Source organism: Pituophis catenifer, unplaced genomic scaffold (genome assembly GCF_029215685.1).
Source record: "Pituophis catenifer annectens isolate HBS135680 unplaced genomic scaffold, rPitCat1.0.hap2 SCAF_1, whole genome shotgun sequence".
NCBI lineage: Eukaryota > Metazoa > Chordata > Lepidosauria > Squamata > Colubridae > Pituophis > Pituophis catenifer.
Window position 1 is genome coordinate 340,778,591 of NW_027256881.1, and position 18,743 is coordinate 340,797,333.

At 44.3% G+C, this 18,743-nt stretch overlaps 1 protein-coding gene across 1 annotated transcript in view; it reads left to right on the top strand.

Moving 5' to 3' along the window:
- POLRMT (RNA polymerase mitochondrial) overlaps positions 1 to 18,743 on the top strand; it is a 69,295-nt gene that overhangs the window by 33,383 nt on the left and 17,169 nt on the right. Inside the window, exons 11-15 of the mRNA XM_070944414.1 lie at positions 3,171 to 3,293; positions 6,248 to 6,370; positions 9,909 to 10,088; positions 13,072 to 13,158; positions 15,480 to 15,593. Of these exons, the coding sequence (XP_070800515.1) occupies positions 3,171 to 3,293; positions 6,248 to 6,370; positions 9,909 to 10,088; positions 13,072 to 13,158; positions 15,480 to 15,593 (627 nt within the window). The remainder of the gene's footprint in view (positions 1 to 3,170; positions 3,294 to 6,247; positions 6,371 to 9,908; positions 10,089 to 13,071; positions 13,159 to 15,479; positions 15,594 to 18,743) is intronic.

Consider the following 18,743-nt stretch of genomic DNA (forward strand, 5'->3'; position numbering starts at 1 on the left):
ATTTCGATCACGTGACTATGGGCGTGCTGCAGGGTTAGGGTCATAAATGTGAAAAACGGTCATAGGTTAGTTTTTTTTGGTGCCATTGTAATTTTGGTCATTAAACAAACAGTTGTAAGCTGAGGACTACCTGTAACCCTGTCTCTATCGCTTAGGAACAGCAGTTTTGGGCGTCGTGGTTGCATTCAGCTTGTTTCTCCTCAGAATGGCTGACCACAGTGGCAAAGGGGGGTAAATAATTTTATAATTTTAAACCGGTTCCTTTACTCTAGGCCCGTGATGGCGAACCTATGGCACGCGTGCTACAGGTGGCACATGGAGCCATATTGGTGGGCACGCGAGCTCAGCTCCATTTTTGGGCCTTCTGGGCCCACCAGAAGTAGGAAAACAGGCTGTTTCCGGCCTCCAGTGGGCCTCGGGGGAGTGGGGAAGGCCGCTTTTGCCCTCCCCAGGCTCCTAGAAAGGCTCTGGAGCCTGGGGGGAGCAAAAAACAGGCCTTCCGGTCCCACCAGAAGTCGGCAAATGGGCCATTTCCAGCCTCCAGGGGTTGGGGAAGGCCGTTTTCACCCTCCCCAGACTCCTAGAAATGCTCTGGAACCTGCGGAGGGCAAAAAACGGGCCCACCGTGCCATCGCATGCCAAAAGCGGGGGGAGTGGGGGTGGGTCGTGCATGCATGCATGGGAGGGCAGGGTGCATAGAATTATGGGTGTGGGCACGCATGCGCGCAACCCCCCCCCCCCCCCGCACTCCCCCTGCTTTTGGCACGTGATGGCAAAAAGGTTAGCCATCACTGCTCTAGGCTCTCTCAAAACTGAATCCCTCTCGATCCCCCGGGCCTGTTGTCGCTTTTCTTAAGGAGAAGCTGCGCCATTAACATTATAGAGATAGTCCTCAACTTACAACGGTTTGTTTAGCGACCATTGGAAGTTACAACAGCACTGAAAAAAATGACTTATGACCGTTTTTTCACGGTCCATTCTTACGACCATTGCAGCATCCCCACAGTCACGTGATCAAAATGTGCCCGCTTGGCAACTGGCTCGTATTTATGACTGTCGCAGTGTTCCGGGCTCATGTGATCCCCTCTTGCGACCTTCTGTCGAGCAAAGTCAATGGGGGAAGCCAGATTCACTTAACAACCGTGTTACTAATCTAATGACTGCAGTGATTCACTTAACAAACGTGGCAAGTGAAGTCGTCAAATGGGACAAAATTCACTGAAAAAAATACCTCGCTTAGCAATGTAAATGCTGGGCTCCGCTGTGGTCGTAAGTCGAGGACTACCTGTAGAGCGGTGTTTCTCAAACTTGACAGCTTGAAGCTGTGTGGACTTCAATTCCCAGAATTCTCCAGCTTTAGGATATGTGGAGTTCACATCCTGGCTGAGGAATTCTGGGAGTTGAAGTCCATGCACCTTCAAGTTGCGTTGAGAAATCCTGATACAGGTAGTCCTCAACTTACAACCATTCTTTTAGTGACCGTTCAAAGTTACAACGGAACTGAAAAAGTGACTTATGACCAGTTGCAGCATTTAACGACCCAATGGTCAGGTGATTAAAATTCAGGTGCTTGGCAATTGGCATGTACTTATGACGGTTGCACTGTCATGTGATCACTTTAACCCTCCCAGCCGGCTTCCAATAAGCAAAGTCAATGGGGGTGAAGGCCGATTCACTTAACGACCACATGATTCCCTTAACTGCAGCGATTCTCTTAACAACCATGGCAAATAAAGGTCGTAAAATGGGACTCATTTAACATCTGCTTTGCTTAGCAACAGAAATTTTGGACTCAGTTGTGATGGTTAAATCAAGGACCTCCTGTAGTTTGTTCAGACACATGAATTTCTTTATTATTGATTTTTTTTTAAGTGTAAACTGCCCATTGGTCGTTCTGGACTCTGTCAACTGATGATAGAATAGAATAGAATTTTTAATTGGCCAAGTGGGATTGGACACACAAGGAATTTGTCTTGGTGCATATGCTCTCAGTGTACATAAAAAGAGAAGATACATTCGTCAAGAATCATAAGGTACAACACTTAATGAAAGTCGTAGGGAACAAATAAGCAATTGAATCATACTAGGAAACAACCAATATAAACCGTAAGGATATCAGCCACAAGGTTACAGTCATAAGTGGGAGGAGATGGGTGAAAGGAACGATGAGAAGATTAATAGTAATGCAGACTTAGTGAATAGTTTGACAGTGTTGAGTGATGGCGTTCGGGGGGAAACTGCCCTTGTGTCTAGTTGTTCTGGTGTGCAGTGCTCTAAAGCGTCATTTTGATGGTAGGGGTTGAAAGAGTTTATTTTTATTTATTTATTTTATTTAGACTTCTATACCGCTTCATAGTGCTTTACAGCCCTCTCTAAGCAGTTTACAAAGTTAGCACATAGCATATTGCATATTATGCATATCTCCGTGTATTTCGCTGTGCCCTCAAAACCTTGTTGTTCCGCCAGGCTGGGCTATCAATGTAAAGATTTTAATTGGTTTTAAATGGGATTTTAAATTTGAGGGTTTTATAAATTGGGCCTATTATTTAATAATTTTAATAATTTTTAAATTTTGTCTGTCTTTGTGTTTTTAATTAGGCTGTACACCGCCCTGAGTCCTTCGGGAGAAGGGCGGTATAGAAATAAAATTAATAAATAAATAAATATTAGCATATTGCATTAGAATATTGCCCCCAACAATTTGGGTCCTCATTTTACCCACCTTGTAAGGATGGAAGGCTGAGTCAACCTTGAGTTGTCCAGGATGCGAAGGGTCCGTAAATATTTTCACAGCCCTCTGTTTGACTCGTGCAGTATACAGGTCCTCCATGGAAGGCAGGTTGGTAGCCATTGTTTTTTCTGCAGTTCTAATTATCCTCTGAAGTCTGTGTCTGTCTTGTTGGGTTGCAGAACCAAACCGGACAGTTATAGAGGTGCAGATGATAGACTCAATAATTCCTCTGTAGAACTGGATCAGCAGCTCCTTGGGCTGTTTGAGCTTCCCGAGTTGATGATGATGATGACGACGATGAAGTTGGTGATGCCCTCTTGCTTTCCTGTTACCGTTTCCCAGCTTGTCCTTCCTTGAAGTCTCGTGGCTACAAGTACCGAACCTGCCGATTCTTCCCTGCAGTCCTATTTCAAGTTTGCTTTTCTTTCTCTGGTAACAGGGCAAGAGGTGGTGGATGGACACCGATGAACCGTGGCAAGTTTTGGCGTGTTCCATGGAGATTGCGAAGGCTGTGCGGTCACCCAAACCTTCTGAATACATCTCCCATTTTCCTGTTCATCAGGTAGAGTGCCTTGTGTGCTTGGAGATCTTTTTCTCCTTTGTTTTACACCGGGGCAAGCGATGATGTGAACCCCAAGAGGCTTTGAGGCAGCACCTGGATGATGATGATGATTTAAATTTGTTTGCCACCCATCTCGACACACGACGACTCTAGGCGGTATTTATTAATTAAAACATTATTTCATTCCAGATTCCAGATTTCGTTGGACTACACGCAGTGTTTCCCAAACTTGACTCTTTGAAGATGTATGGACTTCAACTCCCAGAATTCCTCAACCAGGCATACTATTCCTCAACCAGGCATACTGGCTGGGGAATTCTGGGAGTTGAAGTCCATGCATCTTAAAATAGCCAAGTTTGGGAAACACTGGACTACAGGAAATGTAATTAAAATATAAGTAGTCCTCGACTTAGGACAGTCATTGGGCCGGGAAGTCATGCCGGTTGTTTAGCGGGTCACCCTATTGACCAAGCTTGAGTTTTTATTACCGTATTTTTCAGACTATAAGACGCACCGGAGTATAAGACGCACCAAGATTTTGAAGAGGAAAACAAGAGAAAAAAAAGTTTTTGGCTTCCATGCGTCCGATTTTTGCCCTCCCCAGCCCCCAGGAGCACTCTGCAGGCCTCCCAAACCCACTGTGCGTCCTGTTTTTGCAGAAAGCGGGCCCGTTTTTGGCAAAATGGGATGCGCGGGGCTGGGTTTTGGGAGGCCAAACATGGCCGTATTTGGTCTATAAGTCGCACCCTCTTTTGGGGGGGCAAAAGTGCATCTTATACTCCGAAAAGTACAGTACCTTTAATGCGCTGGTTGTTAAGCAAATGTTGCAGTCAACAAGTGAACGCCACAGTCCTTAAGTGAACCCGTTATCCACAAAAGGTGTTTTTTGTTGGGAATTGGAAGTAAACACCAGTTTCTGCCTCCCAAAAATGTAAATAGCGCCCAATGGGCAATCACATGACCATGAGGGTGGGGTGCTTGACTCATAACTTTGAATCGGAGTTGTAAGTAACCTTGAGGAGAACTGTCGTAACTTCAGAGTCGCTAAGTGACAGGTCGTAAGTAAAGGACTATCTGCGGTCACTTTCCTTTTGTTTGTTTCTTTCCCTGTTTTGCTCTTCTTGCGTCAGAATACAGATAGTCCCCGACTTACAATGCTTCGTTCAGTGACCGTTCAAAATTAACAACGGCGTTGAAAAAAGCGACTTCTTTTTTTAATCAAACTTTTTTGATTGGTTTATCAAAAGATAAAATAGAGAAAAGTGACTTATTTTTTTATCAAACTTTTTTTATTGGTTTATCGAAATATAAAATACGAAGAAATTCAAAAAAGTAATAGAAAACCAGGAGGAGGGGAGGAAAAAAGGGAAAAAAAAGTTATGGTGTAAAGAAAGAAAGGGAAAGAAAAAGGCATCAACCTTTGACTCTCTTTAGCACAGAAGATAACAACATTACAACCACAACTTTTTACTTTTACACAACGGTAGGTACAAGCCATTTCTGTAACAATAAACCTATCTCATTAGCAAAAACAAAAATCAAAGTTTCATATATATTTTTTCATCGCAAGCACAAAATCCGGAAGCAATTTCAAAATGGAAAAACAAGCGATTTATGAGCATTTTTCACAGGTGCCACCTTTGCGGCGTCCCCATGATCACGTGATCAAAATTCAGACAATTTGGAAACAGGCATATAATAAATCCCTCTTTTGTGTCGTAGGGGGAGGTCACCCACAACGTTGCATAGACTGGTGGGCAATGAGACTTACAGTAATGGCCGAAATTGTGGAAACCTTTTGAGAAAAAGTGTGTTTTCTAAAGCTAGCTAATAACACCACTTTTTTTTTCTCGAGTAGTACCATAAAGTTATATATCAATGGAAAGATAATTTAGTCAAGAATGTAATGCAATCACTTTTATGAAGGATTTGCTACGGTATTAGACTAGCAGTTACAGTATAAAGGAGAAAAGTGAAACGTGTAGAAAAAACGAGATACACAAAAATGATCACCATGTCAGTTAATACTTAGTTGGGTAACCTTTAGCATGAATGACGGCCTTACAACGTCTTCCCATGGAGTGAACCAAATCTTTTAGTTCTGCAGCTGTTATAATGTGAAACCAAGATTGAAGGATTGCTTCTATTAACTGGGTTTTATTGCTGGGTCGCTTCTGATTAGCAAGTTTCTTTAGTCGGCGCCATAGATTTTCAATTGGATTAAGGTCTGGGCTATTTCCAGGCCATTCCAGCAGTGGAATATTGATTATCTTGAAACTCAAAAAAAAAAAAAAAAAAGTGGTGTTATTAGCCATCAAACTTCAAAAATACACTTTTCTCACAATTTTGGCCACTACTGTATACACTAGATCAGTGTTTCTCAACCTTAGCCGCTGGACGATGTGTGGACTTCAACTCCCAGCAGAGCTGGCTGGGGAATTCTGGGAGTTGAAGTCCACACATCGTCCAGCGGCCAAGGTTGAGAAACACTGCACTAGATTGCAATGAATACAAATTTGAATGGTGCAATACAGTCTTCGCATACTGACCCTACTTGGGGCCGAGAACTCCTATCACTATGGGATGTGATCAAAGGCGCCACGTCATATCACCATGATGATTTATGACAACAGTGATGGGTGGCATACAAGCTTAATATATAATAATTTTAATTATGCATTATGTCTAATTTTATTTAATTATATTATTAATAATTATTAATAATTATTAATAATAACAAACCATTAGGTGCTGATCCCAGGGTCCCCACTGTAGAGCTTGCTGGGTTTTATGATTCAAGATAGGATTTAGCATAATTTGCGACTCCCAACCGAGATGTCTTTGGGAGGGGTTTTTGGGTGGGGAGTCAAGATGCCACTTTATCCAAAGTCTACTGTTGTTTCCAAATTGCTGGCATTGGCTAATTCTCTCCGACGAACTTTTCCTCTCCTCAGGATGGTTCATGCAATGGGCTTCAGCATTACGCCGCACTCGGGCGCGACGTTCTTGGCGCCTACTCCGTCAATCTCGCCCCGTCTGCACGTCCTCAGGATGTCTACACTTCAGTGTCTCAGCAGGTGAGGCTGTGGCTCGGTGGGAAAAGCTGCTGGCATAAGCACCTTCGTCCTTCTTTCATCCTTAACCCTACATTAAACTTTCATCCTACCCCTTCTTTCATCCTAACCCTACATTAAATTTCTGAAGAGCGTAACTTCAGCGGTATGTACGGGTAATCCTCGACTTACAACCATTCGTTTAGTGGCCATTCGAAGTGATCATCATGATCGTCATGTGATCATCTTTTATGACCTTCTGACAAGCAAAGTCAACGGGGAAGCCACATTCACTTAACAACCGTATTACTAACTTAACAACTGCAGTGATGCACTTGGCAACGGTGGCAAAAAAGGGGGTTCTGACCCAGCTGTCCAAAAACGACAAACCCTCTGAAGTTAATTCAAGAATTCCTTTATTAGGAGCGCCAGCAGCCCCAGCAAAAAGTTTCTCTCTCACCACAGGCTAACAAGTCCGTCCATCCATCCGGGAGATGAATAGTTCTCTGCCAAATCTGTTCATCTCCACCCCCTGCCTTTTATCCCCAGAGCTAGGATGGGGCTTCGCTAGCAGCAGTGGCTCTTCCGTCCTGAGGACCGGCCCATAGATTTCCACTGCTCTCCTCTCCTCTGCCTTCTGTGCATCCGGGCGTCAGGCACTGGATCCAGCTGTTCCTCCTCATCCTCATCAGCCATCTCCAGACCTGGGGGCTGTTGACTCTCCATCTGAGGGCTGATGGACAGCCCAGGCTCCACCACTCTCTCTCTCTCTCTCTGCCAGCTCCATTCCCTCTTCCCCCTCGGAGCTCTCAGGTTGCCTTGATGGTGGCCCTGACTCCCATGCCTCCTCCTCTTCTTCTGATTCGGCTGCTGGAGGGGATGGCAGCCCACAGGCCACAACAACGACTGAAGAAAAAGTGACTTAGGACCATTTTTCACCCTTACGACCGTTGCAGCACCCCCCACAGTCACGTGATCAAAATTCAGACATTTGGCAACTGGCTCATATTTATGACGGTCGCAGAGTCCCTGAGTCGTGTGTTCTCCTTTTGCCACCTTCTATAAGCAAAGTCAATGGGGAAGCCAGATTCGTATAACCGCCAATCACCTGCAAGTGATTCGCTTAACAGCTGTGGCAAAAAAAGGTCGTAAAACAGGGCAAGATTCACTTAACAACTGTCTTACTTAGCAATAGAAAGTTTGGGCTCAATTGTGGCCGTAAGTCACCTTTACTGTAGAGGAGTAAATCCACTGGCATCTTGCAGAAGGACTAGAAAGCAGCAGGGAGCCTCCATAATCAGGAATGGTTTATCTCCAGATTTCCAGGCTGTTGTAATATATTAGCAACAGCAACGGCCTTTGAGTTTTTCGAAGCTTTCTGGAATCAAAGGTCCATAGCACAGTTGAAACAGGTGGTAGGACTCCTTTTTGGTGGTTCACAGATTGCATCCGTTGTCCTACTGTTGACAAATGCTTAAGCAGTGGGTTGGACTAAAAGGCCTCCAAGGTCCCTTCCAGCTCTTGTTATTCTATTATTCAAACAGAGCAGCAAAATGGAGTTCCTAGAATGAATATATTTTTCTGGGGCTCCTCTAGGATTTTGCCTCGTTGGTGATACCACCAACTAGCTGCATAGAATAGTCTTCTATTCATTTTTCATGCCTGCTCACTCACACAACATAGCTAGCTAGGAAAGAGCTAATTTAACCCCAAACAGTCTGGATTCTGTAAAAGTACGTTATTATCTTTTGCCTGTTCTGCCCACTTGTAAAATAGACCTGTTTTATGACCCATTATGACAATGGGCAGGGCATTATGACTGTACAGGTAGTCATCGGCTGACTGCCTCAATTGCGTCCAAAATTTCTACTGCCGAGACATTCCTTGAGTGGGTTTTGCCCCATTTTACAGCCTTTCTTGCCGTACAGCGGTTAAGCGAAGCGCTGCCGTTGATAAGTTAGTCACACGGTTGTTAAGTGAATCCGGCTTCCCCAGTGACTTTGCTTGTCAGAAGGTCCCAAAAGGGGATCATGTGACCCCGGGACTCTGCAACCGTCATCAGTTTGAGTCAGTTGTCAAGCTTCTGAATTTTGATCACATGACTGGGGGATGCAGCAACGGTCGTAAATGTGAAAAATGGTCATAAGTTGCTTTTTTCAATGGCGTCGTAACTTTGAACGGTCACTAAATAAACTTGCAAGTCGAGGGCCACCTGTATGTCGAGAATTACTTGGGTTTATATATATAACTATTAATCTCCTCATCGTTCCTATCACCCATCTTCTCCCACTTATGACCATATGACTGTAACCTTGTTGCTGGTATCCTTAAGATTTATATTGACTGTTTTCCTATGACTATCATTAAGTGTTGTACCTTATGATTCTTGACGAATGTATCTTTTCTTTTATGTACACTGAGAGCGTCTGCACCAAAGACAAATTCCTTGTGTGTCCAATCACACTTGGCCAATAAAGAATTCTATTCTATTATGTTCTGTTCTGTTCTGTTCTATTCTATTCTATTCTATTCTATTCTATTCTATTCTATTCTATTCTATTCTATTCTATTCATGTAAGATAGATAGATAGATAGATAGATAGATAGATAGATAGATAGATAATCTATCTTTTTTTTTTTTTCCTTTTTCGTAGGCTTTTATGTGCATATTCTTTCTAGCCAGGTTTTACCTACGTAAACTTAGTTGTTCTACAGCCCTAGGTTCTGTGAAATCTCATTCACAAGTTTCTGGGCCTTTTTTCTGCTGACAAACTGCAACTCTGTGTTGCTCTCTGGGAGACTCAGATAGCTATTTCTGCCTCTTAAGGCGTCTTCGGTGAGCCACACCCACTTCTCATATATATTCTTATATATATATATATATATATATATATATATATATGTAGGTCTTTGGTTATTCGGGTCTTCTCCCACGTAAAATTGAAGGTTTCTTGGCGACGTTTCGACGAAGTCTCATTCGTCATCTTCAGGCTGGTGTTCTCGGCTTCGTGCTCCTGGAAGCACGAAGCCGAGAACACCAGCCTGAAGATGACGAATGAGACTTCGTCGAAACGTCGCCAAGAAACCTTCAATTTTACGTGGGAGAAGACCCGAATAACCAAAGACCTACATACAAACACCCGCGAAAACCTGAGAAAACATATATATATATATATATATATATATATATATATATATATATATATATATATATATATATATATATATATATATATATATATATAAAACATCTATTAACAAGGGACAGGCTACAACAATTGAGCCTCCCTTGTGCATGTCGGGCATTGCTTCAGCCAACGCAAGAATCAAGAATCAAGTAAAGGTAAAGATTAAAAGAGCAGCCCCGAAAAAGTAAAAATTAAAATTAAAAAAAAAGATGAATGAAAAATAATGGAAATGACTGTACGTGTAAATGTATTTATGAAAAATAAAAATAAAAACTTTATTAAAAAAAAAAAATCAAGATCCCTGGTCCTCAGAGCCTGCTTAGAAGCATCTCCCATCTGCTGCCATTTTATCCTCATTGCTTTCCCTAACGTAGGTGGAGATATCTCGGAAGAAAGACGCAGAAAATGGACTCAGAATTGCTCAGGTCCTGGATGGCCACGTTACTCGGAAGGTGGTGAAGCAAACAGTAATGACAGTTGTCTACGGAGTCACCCAGTACGGGGGGCGCCTCCAGATAGAAAAACAGCTCAAGGAGATCGAAAACTTCCCGAAGGCAAGTATTCTTCTCCCCCGCCCCCCGAAACAAAGAGTAACAAAGCCCAGTGTCCTGGGCTTCAGGGAGCTCCTCTCCTCTTTCTCAACCTCAGCAACATTTAAGATGAGCGGACTTCAATTCCCAGAATTCATTGCTTTCAAAAGTGAAAGTTTAACCCTAAATGTTGCAACCAAGATCAGAACCCAGATTTTTGAACAGCGGTGACTTTCCAGAGAAAAACATTACATCACAGCCGCTACGAACAGATTGCAGTGAGGTGGGTTCCTCTCCCGCTCTGGGTAATAACCATAGAGAAAGTTTAAAAAAAAACAACAGCAACTAAAGGAAGAGAGGAGGGGTGCCTAGAGTGGCTTTGTTTTTGCAGGGCCTTCTAGGATTACGTCTCTGTGTCAGAAGGGAGAAGGGATCATTAATTCCTCCTCTTAAGCCCAATAAGCCAATATGGCTGATCACAGTTGATTATTTTGACCTCAGATAGTTCCCCAGTGATTTGGGAATGACAATAACCCATTAATCAGAGTGAGCTGACTGGTCAGTTATGTTGGTTAGGTTATTAGTATAATATGCGTTCAGGTCCTCCTTGACTTACAACCATTCATTTAGTGACCATTCAGAGTTGCAAGGGCACTGAAAAACAGGCCAGTCCTCACACTTAACAATCCACACAGTATCCCCACAGTCATGTGATCAAATTTTGGTTGCTTGGCATCCAGTAAGTATATTTGCACCATCTGGGGGGGTCACATGATCGTCATTTACGACTTTCCAAGCCGGCTTCTGGCAAGCAAAGACAATGAGAAAAACTGGATTGGCTTAAAGACCACACGATTCATTTAACTGCGGTGATTTGCTTAACGACCATAGTAAAAAAAGGTGGTAAAATTGGGTGTGACTCACTTAACAACGCACCTTGCTTAACAACATCAATTCTATTCTCAGTCGTGTCCTTAAGTTGAGGACTGCTTATATACCCATTACTCAATATCAGTGGTGCTTAGACTTAAATACCGCTTTAAAGCCCTCTCTAAGCGGTTTACAGAGTCAGCACATTGCCCCCAATAATCTGAGTCCTTATTTTACTGACCTGGGAAGGATGGAAGGTTGAGCTGGTCAGAATCGAACTCTTGCCAGTGGGCAGAGTCAGCCTGCAATACTGCAGTCTAATCACTATACCACCACATCTCTCATAAGCATATCATGTGAACACAGCCATGCATTCTTCTTACTTTCTGAACCATTCTTTTTTAAATTTCTCGCTGAAGTTTTTATCTGCTTGCTTTGATGAATGGACAATTGAGTAGGTCAATTGTCTTTTCTGTAGATCGGGGGGCCCCAACCTCTGATCCATGGATCGGCACCAGTCTGCGGCATGTCAGCAACTGGGCCACACAAAGAAGTGAAGCCCCATCTTTGGGATGCAGACAGCGAACAAAACCATGCCCCCTCCGGTCCACTGAAAAACCTTTCTCCATAAAACCGTTCCCTGGTGCCCAAAAGATTGTGGGACACTGCAATAGATAGTCTGGAGAGGGGGTTCTTAAATTGCCTGGTGGGCAGCTGGTTTTAATAGATTAGATCAGAGCTGGGGAATTATGGCCCCTCTGTGACTTGTGGACTTCAACTCCCAGAATTCCTGAGCCAGCCCTACCCCTGGATTAGATAAACTGATGTTTTGAGAGTGCTGTGGTGGCACAGTGGATAGAATGCAGTATTGCAGACTGACTCTGCTCATTGCCAGGAGTTCGATCCTGACCGGCTCAAGATTGACTCAGCCTTCCATCTTTCCGAGGTCGGTAAAATGAGAACCCAGATTGTTGGGGGCAATGTGCTGACTGTGTAAACCGCTTAGAGAAGGTTGTAAAGCACTGTGAAGCGGTATATAAGTCTTAAGTGCTAGGGAGGGAGGGAAGGAAGGAAGGAAAGAAGGAAGGACCGTAGGACCATGGTGGCACAGTGGTGAAAATGCAGTATTGCAGACTGACTCTGCTCACTGCCAGGAGTTTGATCTTGATCGGCTCAAGGTTGACTCAGCCTTCCATCCTTCCGAGGTGGGTAAAATGAGGACCCGGATTGTTAGGGGCAATGTGCTGACTATGTAAACTGCTTAGAGAAGGTTGTAAAGCACTATGAAGCAATATATAAGTCTTAAGTGCTAGGGAGGGAGGGAGGGAGGGAGGGAGGGAAGGAAGGAAGGAAGGAAGGAAGGAAGGAAGGAAGGAAGGAAGGAAGGAAGGACGGAACGTGGTGCACAGTGGTATGCAGTATTGCAGACTGACTCTGCTCCAGTGGTGGGTTGGTCCCGGTTCGCACCGGTTCGCAAGAACTGGTAGTAAAAAATTTATAGTAGTTCGGAGAACCGGTAATAACATTGGCTGGCCATGCCCCCGAACCAGTCCCCGGTCCGGTCGCTGCTCGCTTACCCCACCCACCTCATCAGAGGGTGTTTTTTTTTTTTTTTTTTTTACTTTTAAAAGCATTTTTTTCTGCAACTTCTTCGGCCGAAGAGGCTGTAGGGAAAAAAAATGCCTTTAAAAGCCTCTGGCGATCCCAGCTGAATTGCCTGATCGTCAGAGGCTTCTAAAAGGTTGTAGAAAAAATGCTTTTAAAAGTTTTTTTTTAAAAAAAAAGTTGGCCATGCCCACTTAGTCACATTACACCCCCCCCCAAGCCATGCCCACAAAATAAGCCACACCCATAGAACCGGTAGTAAAAAAATTTAGAACCCACCCCCGCTCTGCTCACTACCAGAAGTTCAATCCTGACCGGCTCAAGGTTGACTCAGCCTTCCATCTTTCCGAGGTCCCAGATTGTTGGGGTCCATAGACTGACTCTGTAAACAGCTTAGAGAGGGTTGTAAAGCACTGTATGTAAGTCTATATGTCTATAAGTCTAAGCATAACTATAAGTATATAAGTCTACGTGCTATTGCTATTGCATTGCTTTTCTACAGTTCTTATGGAATCTTTTTCTCGGCTTCTAGGAGGATGTTTGGCAAGCTTCCAAATATCTCGTCCGGCTAGTCTTTCAAAGCCTTTCCGAAATGTTTTCCGGGTCTCGGGAAATTCAGGTAAAACTCATGATTGCAATTTAAAGGAACTTGCTTGCTCCTTTTTCCTTCTTTTAGTCTCACGCTCTCTGGCCTGGTGCAAGCGCCACGCTAAAACGATTTAAGAGTTTAATGCTGGTTTACAGGTAGCCCTCGACTTACAACCATTCATTTAGCGATTGTTTGAAGTTGCAACGGCACTGAAAAAACAATAACATGGCCGTTTTTTACACTTTGGACTGTTGTAGCATCCGCGTGGTCATGTGATCAAAATTTGGATGCTTGGCAACTGGCATGTACGTAGGACAGTTGCAGTGTCCCGGGGTCATGTGATCCCCTTTTGCGATTGTCTGACAATCAAAATCAATGGGGAAGCTGGATTTACTTTACAACTGTGCTACTAACTTAACAACTGCGGTGATTCCCTTAACCACTTTGGCCAGAAAAGTCATAAAATGGGGCAAAACTCACTTAACAACCGTCGTGCTTAGCAGCTGAAATTTTGAGCTCAATTTGTGGTTGAAAATCAAGGACTACTTGTATTTCAATAAATCAAAATCCTTTGGTTTTGCAGAAACTACTAGCAAGAGGGAGACAAACTTTGGAGGATCAGAGATTGCATTTGTTGTGGGGCCCCAGTAGTGAAGTGATGATAACAGTAGTCAGAATTTATGTTTTGTGGGGGATAGGCAGTTGGGTAGAGTTGTTTATTTATTATTATGTTATCTTTAATCCTGCCTTGATTATTGTTTATAAATAATTCGTGGTGAAGAACATACCTAATACTTCTTCCTCCTCCTGTTTCCCCCACAACAACCCTGTGAGGTAGATTAGGCTGGCAGAGAGTGACCGGCCCAAAATCACCCAGTTGGCTTTCATATCCACCGAGCCTGCTCTCATTCCTAAGGCAGGACTAGAACTCACCGTCTCCTGGTGATTGGCCCAAAGTCACCAAGCCTGCTCTCATTCCTAAGGCAGGACTAGAACTCACCGTCTCCTGGTGATTGGCCCAAAGTCACCAAGCCTGCTCTCATTCCTAAGGAAGGACTAGAATTCACCGTCTCCTGGTGATTGGCCAAAAGTCACCAAGCCTGCTCTCATTTCTAAGGCAGGACTAGAACTCACCATCTCCTGGTGATTGGCCCAAAGTCACCAAGCCTATTCTCATTCCTGAGGCAGGACTAGAACTCGCCATCTCCTGGTGATTAGCCCAAAGTCACACAGCCGGCTTTTGTGCCTAAGGCAGGACTGTAATTCACTGTCTCCCACTTTCTTGAGCCGTGGTGGCCCAGTGGTTAGAGTGCAGTACTGCAGGCTACTTCTGCTGACTGCCGGCTGCCAGTAGTTTGGCATTCGATTCTCACCCACTCAAGGTTGACTCAGCCTTCCATCCTTCCGAGGTCGGTAAAATGAGGACCCAGATTATTGGGGGCAAGATGCTAATTCTGTAAATCACTTAGAGAAGGTTTTAAACCACTGTGAAGTAGTATTTAAGTCTTAAGTGCTATTGGTGTTGCTATTCTATCCTGGTGCTATTTAGCACTGGATCAAAGTGGCTCTTAACGTGTTATAATAACTGACGCGTTTGGGGTACAGTTCCCAGACTTCTTAACTCACATAGCTAACAGGGTGCTGGTGGGGGAATTCAAAGCTGTAGGCATCTCTGAAGAGGCAGAGACCGCATGGTGGAAACCTTCTTGCCTCTCACCCTCCCGAAATTCCGAATATAGCAATAGCAATAGCATTTAGACTTACCGTATTTTTCAGAGTATAAAGACACACCTTTCCCCCCCCCTAAAAGGGGGTGAAAATTTAGGTGCGTCTTATACACCGAATGTAGCTCCGCCCACCCACTGGCCCCCACCCTTTGGCTTCTGCCTTGCAGCACTTACCTCCTTGCAAGCAAACAGCAAGAAAAAACAGTTCCTTTCAGCTTCAGCACAGCCTAATTAGTACAAGTTGATTGTATCTGCCTCCCGACTCTCAGCTGATTTGCTCTCAGCTGTTTTGTGCAGGGCTCTGCTGCAGGCAAAAAAACTGCTGGAGCAGATTTTTTTCCCCCTTGTGCTAATTAAGCTCTGCTGAAAACGAAACTGAAAGTAAAGCAGGCTGTTTGCTGCAAGGAAGCAAAATTGCTCAGAGACACAGGCAGAGGGAGATTTCTTTTTCTTTGTTTCCTCACCAAAAATGGTAGGTGTGTCTTATATTCCGGTGCGTCTTATACTCCAAAAAATACGGTATATACAGCTTCCGCAGCTCTTGGTTCCTTTCCTAAGCTGTTTCCACTCCACCCCACTCTCTGCTTCAAACTGTCTAGTTCACCAACTCTTTTGGTCTTACAGAACTGGCTGACCGAAAGTGCCTGGCTGATTTCCAAGACCGGCCAGACGGTGGAGTGGGTGACGCCGCTGGGACTGCCCATCATTCAGCCTTATCATAACAAGAAATCCATGTTGGTAAGAACTCTCTAGGATATTTGCTTATGTCACTCAAAGCTCAGAATCCACAGGTGCGCTCCGTGGGAGGTGTTAATTCCAAACTACTGGCCATCTTCGACTTACGACCATTCGCTTAGAGACCGTTCGAAGTTACAACGGCAGTGGAAAAAGACCCGTCCTCACACTTAAGACTGTTGCAGCATCTCCACAGTCATGTTATCAACATTTGGGCCCTTGCCATCTGGCACGTCTTTACAATACAGGTAGTCCTCGACTTACAACGGTTTGCTTAGCGACTGTTCAAAGTTACAGTGGCACTGAAAAAAGTCACTTACGACCGTTTTTCACACTGATGACCATTTCCCATGATTTATTATTTATTTATTTATTCATATTTCTATGCCGCCCACTCTCCAAGGATTCTGGGTGGCTTACACCAAAGACAATATACTAAATAGCCTATTGCCCCCAACAATCTGGGTCCTCATTTTACCCACCTCGGAAGGATGGAAGGCTGAGTCAACCTTGAGCCGGTGAGATTTGATCCGCTGATCTGCTGAACTAGCAGTCAGCTGAAGTAGCTGCAGTACTGCACCCTAACCACTGTGCCACCTCGGCTCCATTTATATTCAGATGGTTGACAACTGACTCACATTTATGACCGTTGCAGTGTCCCGGGGTCACATGATCCCCTTTTGCGACCTTCTGACGAGCAAAGTCAACGGGAAAGCTGAATTTACTTAACAGCTTAACAACTGCAGTGATTCATTTAACAAATGTGGCAAGAAAAATCGTAAAAGGGGGCAAAACTCACTTGATAAATGTCTCGCTTCACATCATAAATTTTGAGCTCAATTATGGTCGTAAATCGAGAACTATTTGTAGTTGCCGCATTCTGGGGTCATGAGATCACCCTTTGCAACTATTCCAAGGGGCTGCTGACAAGCAAAGTCAATGGGAGAAGCTGGATTTGCTCACGGCTGCATGATTCGTTTAACATTCATATAGCAGTGATTCATATAACAACTGTAGGAAAAAAAAGGGTCATAAAATCAGGCTTGACTCAATTAACAACTGCTTTCCTTAGCAATGGAAATTCTGGTCCCCAATTGTGGATGTAAGTCGAGGACAACCTATACAGTCCCAAAAAGACTTAAACCTTTGGTTTAAATCAGAAAATTCCTGGTTGGGCTGCAGAAGAGATCTTGGGGATTAGAGTCTTCCATATTTTTGATTATTACGATTTTTGCAAATCACCTTGGCTCAATCTGTAATAATCCAACAGGAATGAAGTTACCAATGAGAGAGGATTAACTCCTTTTCCTTCTCCCTCCCATCCTCCATCTCTGTCTTTTCTCCTCCTCCTCCATCTCCTTTCTTTTCCTCTTTCTCTGCTCCTCCAGTCTTCTTTTTCCTTCTCCCTCCCTCTCCTCCTCTTCTTTTCTAGTCCTCCTCCTCTTTCACTTCTCCTCTTCTCATTCCTTCTTTTTCTTTATCCCTCCCTCCCATCCTCCTCCTCTTCTCCTCTTCCTCCTTCTCCTCCATCCTCCTTTTCTTCCTCTTCTCCCCTTCCCCTTTCTCCTCCTCCATCTTACTTATCTCCTCTTCCTCCTCCTCCTCTTCCTTTTCTTCTCCTATTCCTGTATCATCTTTTCCTCTTCCCCTCCTCCTCCCTTTTTCCTCCTCCTCCTTCTCTTCCCCTCCTTTTGCTTCTCCTTCCTTCCCCTCTTCTCTCCTCCTTCAAACAGAGGCAGGAAACAGAAAGCTGAGGCCAGATGAAATGTGGGCGCTGGGGTTTTTCTGGGGTGTGAGGGAGCCTCACACCCCAGAAGGGAGGAGGGGAGAGTGGTGGCATGACTCAGCATTTTGCAGTGCTGGAAGGTATGAGTCAGCCATTGAGGGGAGGATGACTCAGCGGACAGGACAGCCAAGAGGGATTTTGCCAGGAGGAGCAAACAGCTGCTGAAGCTTCAGGAAGAAAGAGTGAAATTTTGTCTTGCCCATGGGGTGAGGTTTTTTTTTTGTTTTGTTTTTTTTGGTATTTATTTTTTGTTTTCTTCTCCATCCTTTCAAATATACAAACCCATACACATTGCACAAGCTCAGCCTCTTCCGACCTCTTTCTAAAAAGAAATAGTGGTTGTTGGTTTTTGTAAAGAAATCAGAGCTGGTTAAACGGAGGGCCACTGAATTTATTTGCTGTGGTTACTTCTTACTTCCCCTCCCCCCCCCCCCCAATCCATTTCTCTGGACCAGTATTTCTCAGCCTTGGCCCCTTTAAGATGGGTGGACTTCAACTCCCAGAATTCCATGCTGGGATTTACACTGTGTTTGTCTCAGTTGCCCTGAAGCAGGGGTGGGCAAATATGGCTCTTTTACAACCTGCGGACTTCAACTCCCAGAATTCCTGAGCCAGCTTGGCTGTCTCAGGAATTCTGGGAGTTGAAGTCCACAGGTTGTAAAAGAGCCATATTTGCCCACCCCTGCCCTGAAAAACAGACGGACCTTATGCTCTGGCCTCTTTCAGAGGAGCAGGGGGCAGCCAGCTCCACCTGCTGGTCAGAGGAGCTGCAGCTACACAACGCTTTGAGGAATCGACACCCGAGTTTGCTTTTTTTTTCTCCCCCTCTCCCATCCTTCTTCCTCCCATTCTCTTTTATATCATGTCCTTAAGATTGCAGAGGAATTGACTTTGTAATGATCTATCCCAGAGGTCAGCAGCCTGCGGCTCTGGAGCCGCATGTGGCTCTTTCACCCCTCTGCTGCGGCTCCCTGTCACTCAAAATAGGCGTCACAAGCACCAATGTGCAACACCCGCTAGCACGCAATTTATTGAGCTTTTCAACCCCTGATAGGCCAACTATGGATAAATGCAAGAAAAGAGAAGTTTCAGAAGAAAACAGAACATTAATTCAACTACATATGTTAGTTTTGTGGCCGCTCAAGAAATAGTCAGGCACGGGACGGGTTTTGTGGCTCCCGGTGTTTTCTTTTTTGTGGGAAATGGGTCCAAATGGCTCTTTGAGTGTTTAAGGTTGCAGACCCCTGACCTATCCTTAAATTATACGTGTGTGTCAGAGAGAGCGAGAGAGCAAACCCCTCTCCCTTTTGGCACTGATGATGTTACCTAGTTGGGTAATGAGACGTCTGCAAAAAAACCAACCAAGC